Source organism: Onychomys torridus, chromosome 9 (assembly GCF_903995425.1).
Source record: "Onychomys torridus chromosome 9, mOncTor1.1, whole genome shotgun sequence".
Lineage (NCBI taxonomy): Eukaryota > Metazoa > Chordata > Mammalia > Rodentia > Cricetidae > Onychomys > Onychomys torridus.
Genome location: NC_050451.1, coordinates 105,777,688 through 105,802,107, shown reverse-complemented (window position 1 = coordinate 105,802,107; position 24,420 = coordinate 105,777,688). Strand labels below are relative to the sequence as shown.

At 42.0% G+C, this 24,420-nt stretch overlaps 1 protein-coding gene and 1 long non-coding RNA gene across 2 annotated transcripts in view; one reads left to right on the top strand and one right to left on the bottom strand.

Annotated features, from left to right (window-relative positions):
• Positions 1–15,938, top strand: part of Dct (dopachrome tautomerase) — a 36,914-nt gene extending 20,976 nt beyond the window's left edge. The window contains exons 7-8 of the mRNA XM_036199316.1: positions 11,656–11,857; positions 15,392–15,938. Coding sequence (XP_036055209.1) covers positions 11,656–11,857; positions 15,392–15,564 — 375 coding nt within the window. The 3' untranslated portion in view covers positions 15,565–15,938. The remainder of the gene's footprint in view (positions 1–11,655; positions 11,858–15,391) is intronic.
• Positions 7,436–23,389, bottom strand: LOC118591192. Its single transcript, XR_004945906.1, has 4 exons — positions 23,071–23,389; positions 12,231–12,365; positions 11,371–11,527; positions 7,436–7,935 (listed from the first exon to the last, which is right to left on the bottom strand). It is a non-coding gene; the product is annotated as an uncharacterized LOC118591192 (long non-coding RNA).
• Between the last annotated feature and the right edge of the window lie 1,031 nt (positions 23,390–24,420).

The window sequence follows — 24,420 nt, the reverse complement described above, 5'->3', positions numbered from 1 at the left end:
ATAATGAACTAAATCTCTGAAACTGTAAGCTACCACTCCAGTTAAATGTTTTCCATTGTAAGAGTTGCCATGGTTATGGTGTCTCTTCACAACAATAGAAATCCTGACTAAGACTTTGGCATTTCTTGCAGTCTCTTACTCCATGTTTCAGATTGTTTCCTTGACTATCACTTCAGCCATTGGCTCATGCCCAAATTCCTGGTGTCTATCTGCCATCTCTGTTCTTCATTGATACTATATGTTTCTAGAACAGGCTTTGGTAAAGTGTGCACCTGCTACAATACATTTGAACACACTATTCCCTATTCATAAGGAAAATGTTACAACTTCTTTTGTCAGTATTTCAAATTATTTTCAGTAGAATCATGCAGTTCTCTAATGGATTGAGGATAAGATCACAAACCTTCCTCTGCTCCTAAAGGAAATAGCAAAATGCTAGTAAATCAGCTTTCTGTAGTAATGCTGTGTCTGTAAGGAAGCCCATGAACCTCATTAAAGCCTACAGGCACAGGCCACATTTTTCTATAAATGGCCAGATAGCAGAATTCTGGGGTTTCCATACCCGAGAAACTCTGTTGCAGTTACTCAGTTACTCAACTTTCCCCTCTCTCCTCTCTACCTTCTCTATGGCTGTCACTCCCTCCCTGCCTCCCTCCCTTGCTTTTATTTATTTATTTGGGAACCAAACCCAAGTTCTAGTGCATGCTCAGCATTTGCTGTATCCCCATCCTTTTCACTGAAGCATGAAAGCAGCCATAGATAATGTGCAAACTACTGAGTGTCCTGCTCCAATAAAATGGTACATGAGGAAATAGGCAGTAGGACCACAGTTGTCTTATTTCACTAACACTATGAGCTCATCAGAGTTTCTTACTTTGATGGCCCTTAAACTAAGAGTTGAATTCTTCATTTGCTGTCAGGTTATAGGGTACTCTCCTCACACCCCAATCTTTCCTCTACCTTTCTTATTTTCTGTTTTGCAATGGATCTCACTACATCACCCATACTAGCCTTGAACTCATAATCCTCCTTTCTTAGCTTATGGAATATCTCTTTTGTCATAGTGTCATATTCTTTTCCTGTCCTAGCTGAGAACCTACATGGTAACTTTATTAATGAAAAACACTACAAGTTGCATTGAGTTCAAGGATGCTAGACACTAAATTGTCTTGGTCTTCATTACTTTTAATATCTTCCATATTGAAAATTTGGGGGAGGGGTGATAATATATTATTGTATACATATGAAAAATAAACAAAACAGAAAGCCAGAACCCTCCTTTGAAGGTGGAGGGAATCAATCGCATTTTGTCACTGGTTTCAGAACACATGCTTACTTAAGGCTGTTTACAAAGAGCCAATTCAGCTCTAAATGACTTTGCATATTGAGATTTAGGTTAAACTATTTTAGTTGACAGAGTTATAGCTTCAGGAATTTCAGATTCATGAGTCAATTTATGGAACTATGCTCCATACTGTTTTTATTAAAATTATTTTCATGAAATCTCTACAAGCAAGAGAATTACAATGTTGTGTAGGGTTACAATAAGATGGAAGAGAAGGCAGAACATTCACATGGAGGAAAACTCTGAAGTAATGTCTGAAATTCCAATAATTCTTACAAGTTACAGAAAATCCACACATTTATCATGGAAAATGAGGTTAGGCCACTGGAAAGCTAAGCACTGCTTTCTTCTGTATCAGATTTAGACAGAGTTCAGAAAATAGGAAAAAACGGGGAAGCCAGTACACTGTAAAGTTAAATAGCTGACTGCTGAGAAAGGATCCATGCTAGAGCCTCAGGATGCTCTTCCTGGAAGTATCTAACTAGGGACATGCAGATGGTCTCTGTGCCTGGCTTACTTTACCTCACACCAAGTATTCCAGATCCTACATTGTCACAGAAGACCACAAATCACCCTTAAGAATTGAACAAAAGCTGAGAGTGGTGGTGCTACATGCCTGTGATTTCAACACTCAGGAGGCAGAGGCAGGAGGATCAGGAACTTCAGCTGTCATTGGCTACATAGTAATTTTAGAGCTAACCTGGCCTACATGAGACCCTATGTTTAAAAAAAAGCAACTTAACAGTCTTCCATTGTATATCTGCACCACTTTCTAATCTAGTGTAGAATTTCAAGACACAGTTTATGTGGTTTGGGATGGAATCCAGGTTTACATGCAGACATGAACCCTACCTACTGCCCTGCGCTCCTAGCCCTCGTACTACCTTTTAAGGTCAAGTCCTCTGTTGTGTACGGAGGGAGAGTGAGTCCTCATTTTGGCTACTGTGAATAGTATGGTGAGAAATTTTAGGTGTCCTTTGGCATACTATCCCCTCTAGATGCAAACCCTGTGGTGGAGGCTGGGAGCACAGAGTGGTTTTGTTTCTCATTTTTGAGGCCCTTCTATGCTGCTCTCCATCGTGGCTTTACTAATTTTACACCAACCGTGTGTGAGTGTTCCCCTTTCTCCACAGCTTCACCAGCACACTTACCTTGGTGCAAGTCCTCTAGCTGGAAGAGGTGACATCTCTTTGTGGTTCCAAGTTATCCTTTTACAGGGCGTGTGTGGGGAGTTCTAAGTTGGTTGGGAAGTCCATGAGTTGACCAGGTGATCACAGCGAGATCCTGTGTTTGTTTCCACCCTAATCCTAAATGCACAAGACTCCAAAGCCAGTCTCATCACCGCCACCCCCTCTCATCTAGATTTTGTCATTTGACATAAGGTACAGTCACCTGAGAGGAAGGGACCTCAATTAGGGAAAAACGCCTTGTTCAGATGGACCTGTGGGCATTTTCTTGATTGGTGATTAATGCAGAAGGGCAGGAAGTCATAGGTGGTGCCACCCTCAGGCAGGAAGTCCTGGGCTGCATAGGAAAACAAACTGAGCAGCATGTCTCCATGTCTCTGTTTTACTTCTCAATTTGAGTTCCTGATTTCTTTCATGACGGGCTACAACTGTAAGCTGAAATAAGTCATTTCTCCTGAAGCTGCTTTTTATGTGGGTTCTTGTGTGGCAAATGCTTTACCCACAGAGACATCTCCCTAGCCCCCCAAAAAGCTTTACAATTCTCATAATTCCATTTTCAGCTATTAAAATTGTTTTTTTTTTAATGCGTGCGTATATCTGGGTGTCTGCTTATTTGCACTATGTGAAAGCAGTGTCCATGGAGACCAGAAGAGAGCATTAAAAACCTGGAGTTACAGCCTGGGAACACTATGTAGGTGCTGGGAACTGAACCCAGGTCTTCTGCAAGAACAAAAAGCATTCTGAACCCTGAGTCCTCCCTCTAGCCCCATTTCAATTTTCATAGTTTCTTTCATGCTTCAAGTTGTATATAGAGTAATTATGATTTATAAACAACATATATTTATTTCTACATAGTTCCCTTAATTATAAAGTTGTTACATAGTGTCTTAACTTTTCAATTTTATTTGCTGCTGGGGATTTAAACCAGGGCTTCATGCATGCTAATTATATGCTCTGCCACCAGACTATACCTCCAACTCTCTCTAAAATTAATAATGTACATAAGAGGTTCACAATGTAAATGTCTAAAACGAAGCCTTGATATCACTGCTACCTTTCAGCCACTTGTTCCCATTTTTCCCTAGATGTATTTTATAAACATAGAAGCAAATAGGTTACATATTTAATTAAATGGAAATATACTGTAGACTTTTGCCTACTCTGTCCTCCCCTGCCCTCTCTTCTCCTCCTTCCCTTCTCGTCCCTTCCTCTCCTCTATCCCTCCCCTTCCGTTCCCTTTCCATTCCCCTCTGGGCCAGCACACATCCTTTCATGAAGAGTGTTCTCTCTTCTTTTACTCTGCTTGGCTGGTGATCTGCTACGTAGGTTTATCATCACACTTCCACCAGTCTCCCGTAGATGGGCACTGCTTTAGTCCACTGTGTATGGCAATAACAGAAGGCCTGAGATGGGGTAAATTATACAGATAGATTTCTTTAGCTCATATTCTGGAGGTCTGAGGGGGTGGTGCTGGGATCTCTTAGACTTGAGGGTCTCAGGTAGAGTCAATTCCTGGTAAAGACAGACAGTAAGAAAGTATTTCTCAAGAGAGGAAGCCAAGAGCTGAGAAAACCACCTTCAATAATAGCCGACTCTAGTAGTTGGACTCTGGTCCTCCTAGGCAGCTCAGTCACTCATTGACACATGAGGCGGGTCCCTCATGACTTACTCACTCAACGTTCCCACTACCTCCTTACGACTTTACACTGGGAATTAAAAGTCAACATGAGTTTTGATGGGGACAAAGCATGTTGAAGTCACAGCAGGCATTTAATAGTCTCCAATCTTTTGCTTCACAAACGGTATCATGATAAACAACATAAAACAGGGAAGGTGAGCAGACAGAATAGGATCCTTGGAGTGAAAGGCAGATAAAGCATTGACGTTTGATGATGTCATCGGAGGGCATCCCCTCCTAACTCTTGTGTGGCAGTCACCGTCACCACAGCGCCCTCTGTTTGTCATTATGTTCCTTGTCTTTGTGCTCTTTTTCCTTTCCTTCTTTGCTAATTTGAAGAAGTTTTAATTTGAATTTCTAAGTGAAGATCAGCATCTTTTCCATGCATTTAAAAGTCTCGCTTACATTTGCTTTTGTATGATCTGTATGCTCATTTCATCATGACTTTGGTGTAAAATTTTTAAATCCCAAATAGCCAATAGAATCAGAATTAGTGAGAGTGATCTATTCTTTGTGTGACTAACAAGTTGCAATATTCTTTGTGTTGATGTTTTTAATGGAAAACCTAACAACATGTTCCTAAATTTTCATTTTATTTATTTATTTATTTTTAGTTTATGCAAATCTGGTGTGGTCACTGACACCACATCCAGTCTGGACTTAGCGTGCACAGTGATTTTTCCTAAGAGTCAGGCCTATAGGTTGGTAGACTGTGTGATTACCAGGTATGGAGTCCTGGGCTCAGCCCTCCAAACCTTGATTTCCCCCATTTTATTTTCTGTTATTAAGAAGCTATTTTATGATTAAGTATTTATTCAGTGACAGCTCCTATTCTAGAGGTGTGAACACAAATAACACTTTAACCTCACAAAGCTCTCCATACTAAACTACACTCCTCGTTTGCAATGTGGAGAACAAAAGATTCAGAGAAGTTGAGGAGCATGCCCAGCAATTTGGAAAGTGCCCGAGCAGAGTTTCCCACTCACAGATTTCCTCTGTTATTCTCCCAACAATTTTACCTTTGTCAGTTGAGATGACTCTTAACTGGGTTCCATCACAATTGCTTTCATTAGAGCTGAGCTAATTTAGTGCTGTTAGGTCATGCTAAGCAGAGTGAATGCTAATTGGTGAAGGGCATGTCTGAGTAATTTTTCATGGCTTTTGAAAAAATGGGGCCATTAGTTTTACTGTATTTATGTTTCATAAGTGTGGTGTCGACTTATTTAATATGCAGCTTTAATGTAACAGACATTCAGTCACTGCCTCCTAAGTAGCATCATGTCTGAGTAAGTTCTAGAAGAGCTGAAGGACCAGGGAGGCTGGCTGACCACTGCCAAAGGACTCTGTGGGTTCAGTCTGTGAGTGTTACTTTGGCAGATGCTAAATGCCTTTTCAACACTAGGCTGTGCAGTATAAACACATACTGATGAGAACAAAGTCACTACCAAGAACTGAATTAAATGCACTTGCTTATTGATCAGATAAAGTAGGACTCTAGTGGCAAACCATAATTTATGTGAAAAATCTAGGGTGGTCCAGCATCAACTTCAGTTCCTATCTCCTAGGACTTTGATGATTCTGCAACAAAAATGGCCTGGGGGCAGCTCTGGGCAGACTCCGTCCTAACACCACACTTCTCTCTCTTCAGCCTTTACCTCGGATGCATGCTGAACTGGCCACCTCTTTGAAAGATGATACATTAATAGCAGAACCAGCTGCACTTAATCTTTGTGTTCGCTCAAAAATTTCAAAATTATCAACATTTTTTTCCCCTCAAGGAATCAACAACTGAATTTCCAGTGTTCACAATAGTTTCCTTTATACACATGCTAGTTTACCTTGTATGTCATGCATATTATATACAATAATTCATAAGTGTATATGCATACATAGATTTTTACATATAGAACTATTATGTACATTTAATTTAATGATGATTTCTTTCCTTTACTTTTTATGTAAACATGTGAGTGCTTGCATGTATGTCTGTGTACCAGGTGCACGTGGGGTTCTTGGAGGTCAAAAGATGGTGTCAGAGTCCATGGAGCTGGAGTTACAGGCACTCGGGGCTGCTATGTGCATGCTGGGTAGTGAACCAAGGTTCTCTGTATGAGCAACACATGTTCTTAACCACTGAGCTATCTCTCCAGTCTTATCACTAGACAAATCTAAGCAAGAGAAGTTTTTTCTGATGAAACTTCTTCAAAAGGACAGAGAATCTCTCTCTCTCTCCCCCCTGCCCTCTCTCTTTCTCTCTCTCTCTCTCTCAGTGTGTGTGTGTGTGTGTGTGTGTGTGTGTGTGTGTGTGTGTGTGTATTCATGCATGTGGAGGTCACAGGTTGACACTGGATGTCTTCCTCAGTCACTTTATGCCTTACAGAATTATTTGTCTATTTTATGTGTCTGCAAGCACATGTCTTGTAGTATATGATAGTCAGATGACAACTCGCTGGAGTCAGATCTCTCCTTCCACAATGTGGGTCACTGGGTTTGAACTTACCCACTGAGCCATCTTACTCACCCTTTTAACGCTCTAATGTTCTTTCTACTACAACTGTACATTAGTCCATTTGGGATGCTGTAACAAAATACCAGAGTCCAGGCTCAACCAGCCAACATGTATCACTCATATGTCTGGAAGCTAGGAAGTTCAAGATTGAAGCATTAGGGAGTGGTGAGGACCTGCTTCCTGGCTCATAGGAGGCTGCTTGTTGTTGTGTCTTCATGTGCTGAAAGCAAGAGTGTTCCCTGGGGTCTCCTCTATAAGGGAACTAATCCTGTTCATAAGTACTCTACCCTATGGCCTGCCATCTTGTAAAGACCTACAGCTTCCAACCATCACAGTCAGTTACGGGATTCAGCACATGAGCTAGGGGAGGACACATGCATCAGTCTGTACAAAGCTGTTTCTTGTCCCTCATTGAAATGTGTTCCATGTGGCACAGCTCAGACACACCAGAAGAAGCCTGGGTGCTATTTAACTATTTCATGCCTATTCTATAACGCTTATTCAAGGAAATGTGAAAACAGCGTCTTCACTATATATTGCTTCAAATCCTGGGTAGAACAAGGGAAGGAAAAAAAAAACCTCCATGAAATAACAAGTTTGATTAAATATGGTTTTTGTTTTTGAGACAGGGTCTTACTATGCTATGTAGCTATGACTCGCCTGGAACTCACTATGTAGAACAGGCTGGCACTCCCAGAGATCAACCTGCCTCTGCCTCCCCAGGGTAGGGATTAAAGGCCTGTGCCACCACACCTAACCTTAATAGGTTTGAAAAGGAAGCATCCTTAGGAATTCCTTCACTGAATCAGGTTGGCTCAACTTTTTGTTTATTTATGCCTTTCACCTTAAATTTTAATTAGAGCATAGGGATACGTTTGCATTGTGACTGTCTGAATGCACCCCTGAGTTCAGAATCTAGACCCTGTAACAGTAACACATTTCCATCAGGAGAGCCTCTTTGGTTACAGAGAATATCTTCCAGGGGAGAGGGGCTTAGCAAAACTGCAGCGTGATAAAGTATGCATCCTTCCGCAGCTGGGCTCAGCTGTTCATAGCTTCTTTTCTCCAGGTGCAGAAAGTCTTCTAATTTCTCTACCATGGCAAGAATCTGAATTTACAGCCATCTGAGTTCAAGCCCTTCGGTATCCATCCTTGGATGCATTCTTGTGTGGTATTTTCTTGCTGGTGAGAACATATGTTGATGGATTGCTTTCTCCTGCAAGGGTTACATTAAAAAGGTTTTGAGCCATGTGCTCACATTTCCTCCAATGGTGCCTCTGGGATGAGACTTAGTGCTCTGCCTTCTCGTACCTATCCTTATTTTGCTTGAACAAAGCAGAACAGAGCTGTGCAAAATCTTGCCACATTATTTCTTAAATGTTAAATTTTTAATACCAAAATACAGTTATGTCCCTAGGTAGTGAATAAAGGTCCATAGTAATGTACATTTACTTGACTTTTGCTCCTCATACCTGACCCCAAAATAACATTTGGCTATTACAGCAATAATACCCAAGTTAATTTTCAACTTGTGTCTAACAAAGATATAATTAATGTCCCAAGAACAACACAAGGTTTCTTGGTGAGGAACAATGTCCACAGCTTTAGCAAAAACATTTGTTGTATAGGCTACATTTTATCTCTTTGTAGCGTTGGATAAGTCATTACCCTCAGTATATTTATTATATTCTTTGCATCTTTTCAGAACATACTGCTCCCTCTCTTTTGCTGCGTTCTGTAAATTGGGCACTCTGTATATAGCTCCTACCAGAGCTTTCATTGTGTGTTTTATGGCCCTTATGAGACCTATTGTCTTTCATTATTTTCCTCCTTTCTTTTATCTCTGCCGATTATAAATTGCTCTAGAGTTTTGTCCGCCTTTTTAATTATATGCTTTGCACTGGGAGGGTTCTACGGTATTTCTACAAGTTATTAGCCTCTTACAGCATTGATACTGCATCCTCCTTGTGTCTTGAGGGTCTCTTGTCTCTTTTCTAATTACAGTGATATCTTTGATTTGGACTCAAAGGTCATAAAAGTTCATAATTGGCTTAGGAACTCCTGAGTCAAATTCTATACTTCCTTCTCTTTGTCAAACTTGAGAATATACCTTAAAGCTAATTTCTTATTGTGGTTGGTCCTGAGAGTTAGATTAATGGTAGAAACAGTGTGATTTATTGTACAGAAAAAGAAATAGGTGGTTTAAGAACTCTGGCTTTATCTTTAAAGGGATGAGGATGGGATGTAGAGATGGCTCAGTGATGAGAGTGTGTACTGCTCTTTCTGGAGACCTAAGTTAACAGCCATGTCTGGTGGTCCACAATTGCCTTGTAGCTGCAGCCTCAGTGTCTCTGCAGGCACCCTAGCACACATGCTCGTACCTCCTGGCCCTCAGGCACAGTCGCATACACTGAATTTGAAATAAAATAAATATTTTATTGTAAAATGAACTTTGGCTTCAGAGTTGGGCTTTCTGGGTCCAAACTCTTACTCCACCATATGCCGTCTGTGTGCTTTTGGACAAATCTCTTCATGCTTCTGTATCTTCTGTTCTGGTTTAGATTGTGCCCCCTCTCACTGAATACTGAAATCCTAATCCCTAAGCACTCAGTAAATGACTTTGTTTAGTCATTATTAGCACAGATATGGTCATATTAGAGGACTGAGGCTCTTGATCCAAATATTCAGGGGGCCTGGTCTGCTTCCCAGAGCTATAACAGAATTCCATAGTCTGTATGAATTGTAAGCAATGACATTTTATTTTGTTTATGCTTCTGAAGGCTGGAAAGTCAAAGAGCATGGCACAGGCCTCTGGCATGGGCCTTTGTGCTGGACCACAGCATGGTGGTAGTGGCAGAAAGGGGTGAGTGTTTCAGACAAAGGAGGAAAAACAGGCAGAATCATCCTTTATGAGGAAATGGCTTCCATAGTGACCACCCCCACAATCACAGCATTAACCCATCTATGTGGTCAGAGCCTTCGTGACTACTTACCTTCAGTGGCAACAGAATTTCAGCCTGACTTACAGAGAGACCTTTGAACAGCAGTAACTGATGTCAGTACAAACAGAAGGAGTCTAGACATGAGCAGCACACATTACATGGAGAAGATGGCCGAGACCCACAACTAAGCAGTGATCACTGGAAGGAGCTAAGTCTACCAATGTCTTACTTTGGAGCTCTGTCTTCTAGAACTGGGAGTTTGTAGTGTTTAAGGCACCCAGTCTGTGGTCCTTCCTTACAGTAGCCTGAGCATCTAATGAAAATAGCCTCCATTAAATCAGGCTGTTTTGAGGTTTCAATATGTTATTATATGTAAAGTTCTTAGGGCAGTGTTTGACAGAGAACAAGCACTCACAATATTAATTAGTGTATTTGTTAAGTGCTAATTATGTACCACATGCCTTCTTAAATGCTCATCTTTTTATTAGCTAGATCTACAAAGTTATGAAACCGGGGGAATAGTAGCCTGCATATACTCATAAAATATGAATTCCTTCCTTCTTCTCTCATAAGTCATTGTTTCAGGTTAAACTAGTAACAGTGTCGATGCTATAGTCAAGGTGACCATCACCATTTGCCAGCGTGTCCCACACAACAGAAGCTACTAGAGTTCCTGGGTTACCATCTCCATCTCCCCACTGTCACATGTGGTGTGGAGTGTCCCACTGGTGCCCACTGCTGACATATTCAGTGCTTTCCGAGGTCATCACTCATGAGCCACGTCCTCCTCATCTTCTTATTGATTCCTCCCTCTCAGTATCAACATTAGGGTTCAAACAACAGCTTTCTCTCTGCATGTTGGAGTAAGTCTAAGTCTGTCCTGGGTTGTTTAGACCTCTCCCCTTTCCTCTAGTTGTCCACTGCTGTGTTAGGGATGACCCAGCACTTAGGCTTGAAGCTTCCATGACCATTTAATTTCTCAGGATTCCTTACAAGTTTGGACGGAGACTCTGGAATGGCTTTACTGAGCCAGTTTGTGTCATGATCTCAACCTATTAGTCTGATGGTGGTAGATACTGGAGCATTTGTCATCTGGCTAGTCTTTGTTCCCTTTGGCTTCTCTGTGTGGTGTCCCTGTGTGACTGAATTGGGCTTCTTCACAAAACGACTGCCTCTCCAGAGAGGTAGAGCGTGTGTATGGTGACTCTGAGTCAGCCATCTCCAGGACGTAGGAGGAAAAACAGATGCTATCCTTGATCACCCTGAACTTGCAGTCTAGGGATGAAAGACCAAGTCTCACTGCTGGATGTGAAGTCTCAACTGAACTCTTGATTTTACACCCTGTTAAAAAAAAATCAGAGCTGTACATATGGGGATTGCACTGGCGATGTTTTGAAACATATAATGGTTGCAATGTTTGAAAAGGATTTTACAGCTTCTTTGAGAAAATAAAAATAAGCATTCTGTGTATTCAAGCATTTTTAGACTCTATTGCTTTATTTTATTGCTGTGCAATACTAAGAATTCAAGGGAAAGGTTTAGAAAATGAGTAGATGAAGGGTGTGCAAAATCTGAAAATCCACTTGTGATGTTTTTATTTATTTTTATTGCTCATTTATTTTACAGTAATGGTAAATGCCACTACCTCTTCTTTTCTGATAAACTAAAACATCTGAATACTGAGTAGAGCACGTATTTATCATATTTACCTTTCTCCTGAAAGTAATAATTAGCACAATACGCTGAAGAGCTCAGATGTTTCCAGACCAGTGTGAAATCTGCACAGGAACTCTCATTTCTTCACTTGATCAAAGGATTTACAGTCTCCTTTGAGGAGATGTGTCTGCATGCCATTGGGAAGTCCATCTGAAAACGTCAGTATGTGTGTCAGCAGGGCTAGGTTGGGTACAGACACTCCTGTGTTAAGATCTGCATTCCATTGCAGAGAGGGCTCGGGTTGGTGCTGATCAGCACCACGCTCAACTGTCTTGCAGGTCCTACACTCCTTCACAGACGCCATCTTTGATGAGTGGCTGAAAAGAAACAACCCTCCCACAGACGCCTGGCCTCAGGAGCTGGCACCCATCGGTCACAATCGGATGTATAACATGGTTCCCTTCTTCCCACCAGTGACCAATGAGGAACTCTTCTTAACCGCAGACCAACTTGGCTACAATTATGCCATTGATCTGGCAGGTAAGGAATACAGCTTCTAAGTGGGTGACTCACTAAACTTCTAAGGGAGCTTTCTTTCTTTCTCTCTTTCTTTCTAATGTCAAGCAAGACTGTTAATTGAAGCATTCAGGCTGAGTTAAGTTTATTGGCTATTTTTGAGAATACCTTGCATTTAATAAGATAAGTCATTAAGCTACCAATTAAACATCAGAAAGGGACTAGCTACAGATCATTTGGGAAAACTGCAAGTTGTTAAGAGACCCTTTTCTACAGAGATGCTGTCTTACTCTCTTCTGCCTGATTTGACAGTTTAATCTGAACTGATCAGATCCATAAAGCTGCCCCATGGCTGTTGAAATGTGTAACTGACAAAGTCGAAGTGACTTTCACACACCTGTGGGCAGGGCGGGAGGAGTGCTCTCGTCTGAAGGCGGGAGGAGGAGTGCTCTCGTCTGAAGGCGGAGTCGTGATTATTGAGACAAACTTGAGATTGCCACAAGATTCAAAGACAGAAATAGGAAAAACTTGCCTGTTGTGGGAAGCAACCGAATACCGCATTTAAAAAGATTATTATTAAGTGCAAAGCCTTCCAAGATTCATTTCCAAGGTTTTGAAGGTCAACTGTTGTTTCTTTGATTCGTACAGTGGGATTACTTTGCAACTGTCCCAGGTACTTTGAATCAGCTTTGACTGTACCGATGCTGTGGGGACAGGTCTATGCAGGACTGAGCCTCCTCCTAACAGACTGGGATGCATGGAGGTTACGGCATCTTTTTCACATCCGTGCTTTCTCAGTCCTGCTTTTAAATTATAGGTATAGGTATTTCAATCTCAACTGATTGAAAATAGGGAAGGATATCTTTCTAGAACAGAGGGAAGACTCAAAGAAGCCAATGGCCTGGGAGCTTAGCTGCCACTTTAAACCAAGAGTGAGGAATCATGGAGATGTGACAGGACAAAGGACACAGATCTTGGCCTCTGAGAAGTGGCAAACTGAGGGAGGAAGTCCTGGGGAAGTAACAGGAGGGCAAGCATTTTTCTAAGTTTGCGCATGCTTTCACAGCTGACAATTTCCCCTGGGGAATCTCTGCCAGTTCTTGTTTCTTTTGAATTTTTTCATTTAGTCAGCTAAGGAACCCTAGGAGGTGACAGCTGCTGAATGTCAAATGCTTCTGTCTCAAAAATGATCCTGTACCCATGGGCATGTTGTGGGGAGAGAGATACTGATCCTCTTCTAACCAAAGATAGAAAGCAGTAAGAAACTTGGGAAAGATTTTGTGCTCGAGATGAGTGTAAAACTGGACTTGAGAGGACTGGTCGATGCCAAGTAGCTGAGCAGGTGTTTTAGACTGCAGAGGGAGAAGGATGGGCAGGACAGGGCACAGGTGGCTTAATTGAAGGCTAGAACAGGAAAACTTGGTTTGGCTCAGATGCTTTCTCAGAATGTGGCATGTTGGCAGGCTGAGTGCCATCAACTTAAGATGATCCAAGATGTGTCTGATGCCTCCTATGCCCTCCCTGCCATCTTTTTGCCCTTTCTTTCCAGAGTGCAGGGAGGAGCTTTCTCTGAAGTCTCCATTCACCTAAAAGCCCGATGCTCCAGGGGATCAACAGAGGAGACTAGGTTTGATGGACAAGGCCAGGGAGCTTGTCCCCAGAATACCATTAATTTCCCCTGAAAAACCACATAGTCTTTCCCTACAATCACTCTCCAATTCCAACCAGATGGTCCTTAGAATTTGACACTTTGTGGAACTCCCTTGCACTCATACATTCATGAGTTTGGATGCCTTTTCTCCTGTTAACATGCCTGTTGTGGGTCTGTTTCTTTTATGAGTTGAAATAATCTTAACTTCAGAGAGTGGAATGAAAGTCCTTCTGCCTCCACACCTTGCTGTATTGGAGGGGCCTAGGCAGAGAGTCATTGGGCATTATAGAAGAAAAAGAATCACCATATGTTAATTACAACATCTCAGTTTTCTAAAACAAAAGGTGTTTTATAGACAATGGTGATGACAGTCACATACAAATGTGAAGGTACTTTAATACCACCAAACTACATTTTAAAAATCTGTGATGGTAAAAAAATCTATTCTATATGTATGCTACCACAATTTAAAAATAATTTTAAAAAGCAAACAGGATTTGGCCAGTAAGAGGCAGTCATTTTTTGGTGTTTCATTAAAGAAATAACAGTATAAAATTTGTGGTTTGTTGGTTTGTTTTTGAGACAAGATCTCCTCATGTGGTTCTGGCTGTCCTGGAAGTTGCTACAATACACTTTGTAGACCAGGCTGCCTTCAAACTCACAGAGATCTGCCCACCTCTGTCTCCTAAGTGCTGGGATTAAAGGTGTGTGCCACCATACTTGACAAAAACCTCCTGTTTGAAGAAGCTGTAACCAGCTCATACACAATCACCCACACAAGATAAAGGCAGTCGACAGTTTACCATGAGGCAGTTTACCTCATGATCCCCCACCCGTGACTGAGGCACTGTCCACAGTTGATAGCTTCTGGGGGAGAAAGAGGAGAGTCAGTTTTTTTTAAGAGTGTGAACATTGATAGGTCTACATACTCCAGTAGATGACCCTGTGCCCAAAAGAATGAATAGCACAAATAGAACTCATTAGGTTATAGAAAAAAAAAAAAGGACACGAAGTTGGAGGTGGAAACATAGAGGATGGATCTGAAAAGAGTTAGGAGAGAAGATAGAAGGTAAACATCAAAACAGTGCATGAAATTTTAGAATAATTAATAAAAATATCATATTATTAAATGGAAAAGAAGGGTAACTAGTAACAAGTTCTGCTGGATCCTGCCAGGAAAGGACAATGAAGTTCCTTTTGGAGGGATTCAGTCAAGATGGGCCATGGGCCTTGGTGGGACTGGAGAAGGATGAGAAATGTGATTTGTCCTTCAGATGAGGGTCAGGCATGGAAAGAGAAGATGGCTTGGAAGGATGAACTTCTACAGTGGCTGATAAGTTGTAAAGATATAGCCATGAATATATCTTAAAAATGCATTAACTTCATGGAAGTGTGCTACAGTGTGTGAGTAGATTAGATCTACCAGGTGAGAGGCTTAGGTTTTATTGACAATGATTTAAGTGGCTACAGAGAGCTCTAGTTCTGCTGGTGAGTGTCCCTGTCAGGAAAGCCCATGTGATCTCCTACATGGGTTTATCGTCCATTACAAGGGAAGACAACAGCAGAATTTCCTACTGAGGGTTGTTCATTTAACAGTTCCCCAAAGACCATCTTAGCTCTTATGTCTTCAAATGAGTTTCTAAGTTACAACAGCAGTTCTGTATTTCCTTAGAGGTGTTGTTCTGCATACAAACATTTACTCAAACAGATCTACAAAATGTTATAAGCCTTATTTAAACAGTTTTGGATATGATAAACAGCAAGAAAAGAGAAGATAAAATTCTAGCAAGGGTAGTTTTGCTTTGCAAAGAAACATCCATATGAAAGGCAAACATTCTTTTCTTCACTAGGAATGTTTGGCTGACGGAACTGTAATAAAAGAATCTCCTTGTCTGTTTTCATTTCAGTGAAAAATGCTCCAGTTTGGACCACAACCCTCTCAGTGGTCACAGGAACACTGGGAGCTTTCATCGGTCTCTTGGGGCTGCTGGCTTTCCTTCTATATAGAAGGCTCCACAAAGGATATGCACCCTTAATGGAGACACACCTAAGCAGCAGGAGATACACGGAGGAGGCCTAAGGTGCTCTTGTCTTGTCCTAGGGAAGAGGCTGGCCAAGCCATAGTCCTGACCTAGGCAGTAATTAAATATAGCCTCACTGATCTGGCTTTAGGTGAAAGTCTCCAGCATGTGCTCTTTGGTAGTGATGATGACCCCCATGTGTGCTATTCAATAGTGATGATGACCCCCACATGTGCTCTTCAATAGTGATGATGACCCCTACATGTGCTCTTCAGTAGTGATGATGACCCCCACCCCCCTGACAGAAATGCTTGAATGTAGTTCCTGCTTTGCTTATTGCACACAGGAAAAGATGCTTGGGCTTTTCACCATCACCAAAGTGTGATGGGGCAAGTTATCTGTGACCTTGATTAAAAGTCTTTATATTCATTAAGCCTTTTCCTGTTCTGAAAGCACCGCCACTACCACCACCACCACCACCACCACCACCACCACCACCACCACCACTACCAGCAGCAGCAACAGCACAAAGTCTGAATGGATTCCTTTATACTTGCAGATAAGTGTATTTTGAAATCAAGATGAGACCAGTCAAAATATCTTTGCAAATAATAGTGTTTGTGAGGAGTGTGTCTGTTGGCATCTCACTATTATATTGAAACACATGAAGCAAGCTAACTTCATAAAGAAAAGATTTTTTTTTTGATCACTGTTTTATAGATAATAGGAACATGGTGCTGTAGAGCATCTCATGGATCACATGGCAAGAAATAAGGAAAGTGTATGTGTCCTATCTGTCTGGTCTCTGTCCCCCTTTTTATATAACCCACTAGCATTCAGTCAGAGGCCTCATTCTGATGGCCTTATTGAATCCTAATTACTTTCCTACTTCTAAAACAATACTTTAAGTTTGCTTTCTTAATTCTTCATAATGGGGGTTAGGTTTTAATCCATAAAGTTGGAGTGGAGAGTGGGGGGAGCACATTCAGACTATGTCCAGCCTCTGGGAGAGGAAGGGAGTGAGTGGAGCACACTCAGAATACATCCAGCCTGGGGAGGTGTGGAGCACATTCAGACTATGTCCAGCCTCTGGGAGAGGAAGGAGTGAGTGGAGCACACTCACAATGCATCCAGCCTGGGGAGGTGTGGAGCACATTCAGACTATGTCCAGCCTCTGGGAAAGGAAGGGGTGAGTGGAACACGCTCACAATACATCCAGCCTGGGGAGGTGTGGAGCACATTCAGACTATGTCCAGCCTCTGGGAGAGGAAGGAGTGAGTGGAGCACACTCACAATGCATCCAGCCTGGGGAGGTGTGGAGCACATTCAGACTATGTCCAGCCTCTGGGAGAGGAAGGAGTGAGTGGAGCACACTCACAATGCATCCAGCCTGGGGAGGTGTGGAGCACATTCAGACCAGGTCCTGTTAGTCTCACTAGAGACAGAGGGCATTCACATTGGCTGGAATGGTCTGCATCAACTTTCAGCAAGTCCAGGGCTCACAGTCATTTGGAACAGGTTGTAGTCAGCAGCTGATGTTTGGATGTGTCTGTCAGCCAAGTGGAAATATTCCAAAACGGATATAGACTAGGGACAGAAGTAAAATTTAGGAACTGAAAGGAAAATCTTCTCTTTGGAACTTTCAGACGCATAGTCCTAGTAATTGGGGAAGGGGAGGAGTCCCAAGACCAGAGGGAGAGAGAGAGAGAGGGAGGGATCCAATCCTCAGGAACAGGTAGGTGGAGAAATTTATCTGGAGTCCTTTTGACCTGTGAAAGGTGGATCCAAGTCTTACGACTCCTCGGATTTTATGAAGCTTATATAAATTTTTATTTTACAAAAGGACATAAAAATTTTAGCTATATTAGCATTACCAATCTGTACAGAAATGCACATTGGCCGGGTGTGGTGGTGCACGCCTGTAGTCCCAGCTACTCAGGAGGCTGAGACAGGAGGATCGCTTGAGTCCAGGAGTTCTGGGCTGTAGTGTGCTATGCCGATCAGGTGTCCGCACTAAGTTCGGCATCAATTTGGTGACCTCCCGGGAATGGGGGACCACCAGGTTGCCTAAGGAGGGGTGAACCGGCCCAGGTTGGAAATGGAGCAGGTCAAAACTCCCATGCTGATCAGAAATGCACATTGTAGAAAAAGCAGGTAACAGGTATCTGTAAAACAGCTGGAATAGACTCACACTTTTGAGTCCTAGCAAAAGCTATAGATTTGGGTTAAAAAGCATGAACAATTTTTCCTCTGTCCAGAGAGCTAGATATAGGTTGGACAGAGATATCTTTGGCATGATGACAAAAACCTTTAAGTCTGTACTTAGAAGACAACCAAAAGAAATTTAAAATGTTGAGCTTGTGACTAAACAGTAAGTAGTCACTGCTCTGTGAGCTTATCAGAACTCCATTGATCAATGTTAAAACTATGAACTTTTGAAATCTTAGTGTAACAAAAGCATAGAAGGGGAAAGAAATCTGAAGCATTTCCCATTTTCATATACTTTAAATCACTTGTATCATTACAGCTTGCATTTACATCTCAAATCACTTTCTGAGACCTCAGAACTTACTTAAGCTTTTACATCCTCAGACCTTCATACACCTTATGTTTTCTTAGACCCTGAAAACTTGCATAGACTTTAATACTTTTTCTTTCCATCTAATCATTTACCAGAGACACAAGCAGTTATTAGTGAGAACAATGATTGCAAATCCTGTTCCTTTAGTAGAAAGTTACATCTGAAACCTGTTCATCTTTTAATATGAAGCCTGTTATCAAGGCAGATGTGTCTACCTTTTCTCAACAGGAGACCTAGCAGCTCTAGAAAAGGCAAGACTTGATTTTTACACATGAAATAAACTAACAAGGTAGCTGCAGCCTTGGGGATTAACTTGATTGTCTGCTGCTGCTGCTAAGCTGAGGACACTATAGTTAGCCTAGCCATCAATACCGTCAGAGATCTAAGAAGGATACATTATAGCAGAAAATATAACAAATGGCCAGCGTATCAGTAAAAGGGACAGAGACTATTACATTACATACATGGTCATCCCAGGCTCCTATGATCTCCATGGCACTGGGAGAAGAGGTACCAGGACAGCATCAGTCTTGGACCTGGCTGTCAGGTCCAGAAGGTCAGAGGCTTTTCTGGGGAAGAAGGAACATGGGGGTGAGGCTAACTTTACATTATCTAGTCAAAGTGGGGCAATAAACTCTCCAGTGCCCTTGTCCATAGTTAGAATAGCAGATGTGGCATTAGGCAGTCTCACTAAGTGGTTAGTGTTACAACAACCCAGGTGGAGTCACTATGGTGCTTCATCATCTTCTTTGGAGATATTGGGGGTCACTGTTAGGAGCTGAAGGTCTCTGTCATAGTAAGCTTTTCCCATTAATTATTTTAAATACATTCGTCAGACCTCTGACAAGTTTGAGGACCATTATATATTAAGTATATCTGAACTAAACATATCTAGGCTTAACCTTGAAAACACATGAGACTAAGTAAAGCTTTTTCCTGTAATTAGTCACATTAATACTTAGCATAACTGCAAATATAGTTCTGAACACAAAGAATCCGACCATTTATAAGGTGACTGATCATTAGCATGTATTTCTTTATCACTCTTAACAGTTTACAGTAAGTTATTAGTTTTCATAAGACTAGGACTTGTTGGGTAAGGCTTGTAAACAGGGACTGAGGAAGCCTAGAGGCTAGCATTGCTCTTGACAAATTAATAGGCATCGCAGTCGTATGTTAATGGAAGGGCCACAGGTTCCTTTTGCAAAAGGTAAGGAGAATGACTCCCTTTTTAGCAAGCAGAAACTTTCTTCAAGCCCTGAGTGAGTGGGGGCTTCTGCCTGAGTGCCTGACCTTGGGAAAAGGACTTTATAGCTTTACGTCTATGAAGTTTGAGCCTTAAAAACAACAATTTCTGAACTGAAGCTCCCTTTATTATCAAAATAAAACTTTTAACTCATAAACACAGTCCACAGAGAGACTGGGAAGTTTCCAGATCCTTTTATAGTACACCACTACAGAATATAACAGTTTCTTATATGACTTAGTTTATCAAAATAGCTTAAGCTTAATAAAGTTAGCAAAGACAAGGAGGCTAGACATACTTTCTGAAGTATGAATAGACCTCAGGTAAGGAGTGACATTCTCTGAACCAGTGGTTCTCAACTTCCCCAGTGCTAGGAACCTTTAATACAGTCCCCGAGTTGTGATGGCACCTCGACTACAAAAGCATTTCTGTTGCAAATTTACAACTGTTATGAATCTCAATGCAAATAATCAAGATGCAGGTGGTCCTAGGCTATCCCGTAAAAAGGTCTTTCAACCCCCAAAGGGTCAAGACTTATAGGTTGAGAAGGTACTTCAAGGTTTTTTTTTTTTTTTTTTGTCATACTGCTTAGGTCATTGTCTTGCTTCATTGTAAGATAGGCACATCACAGTTTCTGGTGTTTAATATTTGGTACTCATAGCTGTGGACTGATTTTTAGCCTTTTATTTAAGCTTAAGTTCAAATATTAATAATATAAAACATTTTATAAACTTATAATATCCTATAGCCTTATCAATTTCAGTATTTTAAAAGTTGTTCCTTCAAAAAAATCCAGCTTTTAAATTTAGATTTGTCTGTAAAACTTCAAAATTTCTTCTTAAAAAACTCTCAACTATGTGCATCAAAAATACTTCTTTTTTTTTAACTTCAAAAGGAAAGATAGAAGGTACATGTTAGGATCCTCTACATGCACAGTGTATAGGTCATCAGTGGACACTGGTGACTACATACCTGCCAGGTGGTCACGTAATCCCCACCTTAAAAATCAGGACTCGGCCCCCTACCCTCTCTTTTCTGTGTTTCCTCTCTGCTCTGCTCCCTTTCCCAGGCCTGGCTCTCCTCCTTTCTTCCCCCTCCCTTCCCCTTCTAATAAAGCTCTTTCTAACTGGCCTTGGACTGTGACTTTTCTGCTGGTAACCAGTGCCATCCACCAGTGCCGCTTTCCAATCAGTACAGCCACAATCTGCATATCACAAAACCAAGCTCCAACAGTGCAACCAATTCAAAGCTCAACAGCTAGTATTCATTCACAGTCCTTCTGGATTCCCCAAGGGGTTTGGATTGCTGCTTTGGCCCCACCCTTGGAAGCATATTCATAGCCTGTCTTCTAGACCCCAGTCCACTCAATTTCACTGTGGCTGGTGCTTCAGGTGACTATCACACAGCAGTGGCATTTCCAAAACTACCAAAGTCCAACATTGAAACTGGGCTTTCTTTAGGAACTCTAGCTCTGGCACACAGTGACAAGCCTCAGCTGTTCCCCATGATCCCTTAAAACCCATACTTTCTGGGTGACTCTTAAATTACAAAGTTTGGTTGTCAGCACAAGGTACATTTTCACATATGAAAGCATGAAGATGCAGCTTCAATACGTTCTTAAACAAGCATTCTTATTAAACCCTATCTTTCATAAACCTTGTTTTCAGGACAGGACAGGAATTAGGACACAAAATCCATCCTAATCCAAAATATCTTGGAGACCTGTTGTTTCCTTCTTGGTAGGTCAACTCCTTGTGGTCACCTTTAATGACGATGGTAGTGAAGTCACATGGCATGCATCTTCTCCAACCCTAGCAAAAATGGCTGCCAGCCATGTGGCTACCTAAAGATGGTGATGTAGTTGCCCCCACCAGCGGGGTTTCAACGGGGGTGACCCACCTGTGGGAGAGAATGAAAGGGATGGGATACACAAAGGAGGACAGCAAGACAGGATTCTGATCAAGCTGCAAATTTTATTTTCCTCAGCAAGGCTTATATAGCACAGGAGGGGGAAGGGGCAGGAAGGAGGGAAGGGGGAAGAGATGTGCAGAATGTGGAAGGGGTGCAGGATGTGGGAGACGTGCAGAACGTGCAACTGCAGGATGTTGGCTAAGGTCACTGGTCAGGGCCCATTTGTTCTGTTGCTAGGCTACCTAACTGTGGAATGTTCTCTTATCTTTGGGGGCCTCTGGTTAGTAAACTGGTGTTACTGCTCTGGGAAAGGGCAGTCGGCATATGGCTTGTTCTCTGGCCTAGCTAGTACTTTTCCATGGTTCATGTTTGGTCCCTGACATCTTGGTCCCTGACATGAAGTCACATGATATCCACTCTCTACAGCCCTGGCAAAGGTGGTAACCAGCCATGTGGCTGCCTAAAGATAGGGGCAAAGTCACATGATATCTACCCTCTCCAACCCTAGCAAACATGGCAACATGGCTGCCTAAAGATGATGGCAAGCCAAATGTTGCTTATATCCCAAAACAGAGTCATGCCAGCACTTGGGAGGCAGAGACAGGTGGACCACTGTGAGTTCGAGGCCAGCCTGGTCTACAAAGTGAGATCCAGAACAGGCACCAACACTACACAGAGAAAACCTATCTCGGAAAAAAAAAATTACCTATACCTAGATTTTTTTTAACTATCAACTCCCAGTGTTACTAGTTTTGAGTTATTTGTTTCACAGATTTTTAACCATACCCAATAAAATAAACTTATAAATCTTGAGGTACAGAATGTTCATGTAAACCAAGTCTAATTTTTATAAAAAAAATTTTTTTGGCTCTTCTTATTTCTCATTTCCCCACCACAGTGTTAGGGCTCTATTGGCATAGGATGTAGAGGGAACTTCTAAATATGCCAGGGTCTAGAGAAGGGAGAGCCATAATCCAACTGTAGAGCCGGCTTCCCAATAAAATAGAATAGCATAAAACAAACTTTAATGTTATCTACATTAAAAAGAGGTCTGAACTCCTGCTAACCCAAATCCAGTGATCAGAGGGCTCAGAGATAAGTTCTGAGGCCCAGCTATAAAGGCAGCCATGTGGTCACTGTGGCTGATACACAGAGACAGCAAAAATACCTAAACCATTTCTTTTGGGAGTCTGCCGCCACTCCAGCTGCATGCCCGCGCACGCGCAGTTCAGCAGCTAAGTAAAGGGTCTTATTCTTGCATCATCAGTGCACTGCATCATTGCGCATTGCACACAGCATGGTTATGCAATCAGTACATGCATGGCATAGCTCCATAAGCCTACCTGCGCATGTGCACAGAAATCCTTAAAAAGCTGACACAGGCTCTTTCTCTCTCTTCTCTGTTCTCTTCTGCCTGCGCCCCCCCCCCCCCCCAACATGCTTCTTCCCCAGGCCTGTTTTTTTTTTTTTTTTTTGTCCCTTCCCTTCCTCCTAATAAAGCTCTGATACTGGGTTTTGTCGTGACTCCTGCCTCACGACCTTTCTGCATGACCAACCAGCGCTGCTTATCATTTTTAAAACAACAATTTCTGTCTCAGCTCCACATTTGCAACAAAACTTATGGACACTCCAGAAAACACAGACAAAACTTTTCAACAAAACAAGCAAACAGAACTTCACATAGGAAACAAACAAAACTTTCTAACCAGAAACAGGTGGGCAGGCAACATCTCACTATATTCTGTGAATAAAAGAATATTGGGGTCCTATAGATCCTCCTCCATGTCCCAGATATGGATCCCACAAAACAGAACCAGACTGACTCACCAGGAGGCCTCCATAGATGCTTGCTGCATTTCTCAGCATGTCAGTTCATGCTGAGATAGTCCATGAGCTGAAAAAAGCCTTAGAGCCTTGGAATATCTCAAGGCACATGCCTCCTTGAAGCAGACCCTCAGCCCCAGAGTCCCAGAGTGAATGTCCAGCTTTAGGATTTAGGTAGTGGTCTGAATCTCGATGGAGCCTCGAGAAAAATTAATCCCATGGGTTTAGAATAAGACCACTACCACAGTTTAAAGTCAAACTTGAAGCAAGCTTTAATTAAATACTGGCCAGGTGGATGGGCTCTGGTCAGTTCCATGTCTGGTTCCCCAGAAAAATGGCCCCAAATCAAGTTCTGCAGTGGCTTAAGAATTTCCCATCAGGTCCAATCAGGGGCAAGCATACATCCTGATGTACCTCCAGTTTATATCCAATCAGGGGCAAGCATACATCCTGATGTATTTGCTGCCTGTGAACTTCCCACCCACATGCGATCAAGCACATTTGGTGCAGATGGGTCAAACAAGGTTGTTCAGGGGAGTGACAGCATGTGGCTTGTTACCTTCTATAAGCAATAGCCTCCAGTGTTTCAGGAACTATCTGTCCTTGGGCCAGGGGCTTGCAATTCAGAGACATTTTTGTTTCATGGATCTCTGTGGCATAGTAAATAAAACTTAAAATGTAACTTTGGCTCTCACAGTCCAACTTGATGGTGGTAGGCACACACACACACACACACACACACACACACACACACACACAGAGAGAGAGAGAGAGAGAGAGAGAGAGAGAGAGAGAGAGAGAGAGAGAGACAGACAGAGAGAGAGAGAGAGAGAGAGAGAGAGAGAGAGAGAGAGAGAGAGAGAGAGAGAGAGATCGTGTTCAGCCTGGAGATGGGTAGAACTACACCAGACAATGTCCAAGCCACAGCTGGCTGTTATCACTCACTTGCTCCCCAAGATCCCTTTAGTTAAAAACTGGCCTAGGTCCCCTCATCTTCATCTTCATCTGTCTTGGGCTTTGTTTTACCCACAATTTTTTCTCCAGCTCTGATGATTAAGAAAATTCTTTGTTTTCCAAATAGGATAAAGAATGAATAAGTGAAGCTTCAATTAAGTCCTTTTTTAGTGAGTTGAACTTTACAAAACTTAGTTTAAAATTGTCATTCTTGATGGTGGGCCTTCTCCAAGATTCAATAGCTGCATAAACACTGACTCCATAGGATACACAATAGATGAGGGAATAATTCTAGTTTCCTCATTCATTAGCATACAATGCAGACCTGATGATGCATGTGGAATCACATTTTTGCAGGGAAGGCTGACTGGAGGAGGTGGGTTACAAGACAATTCATTA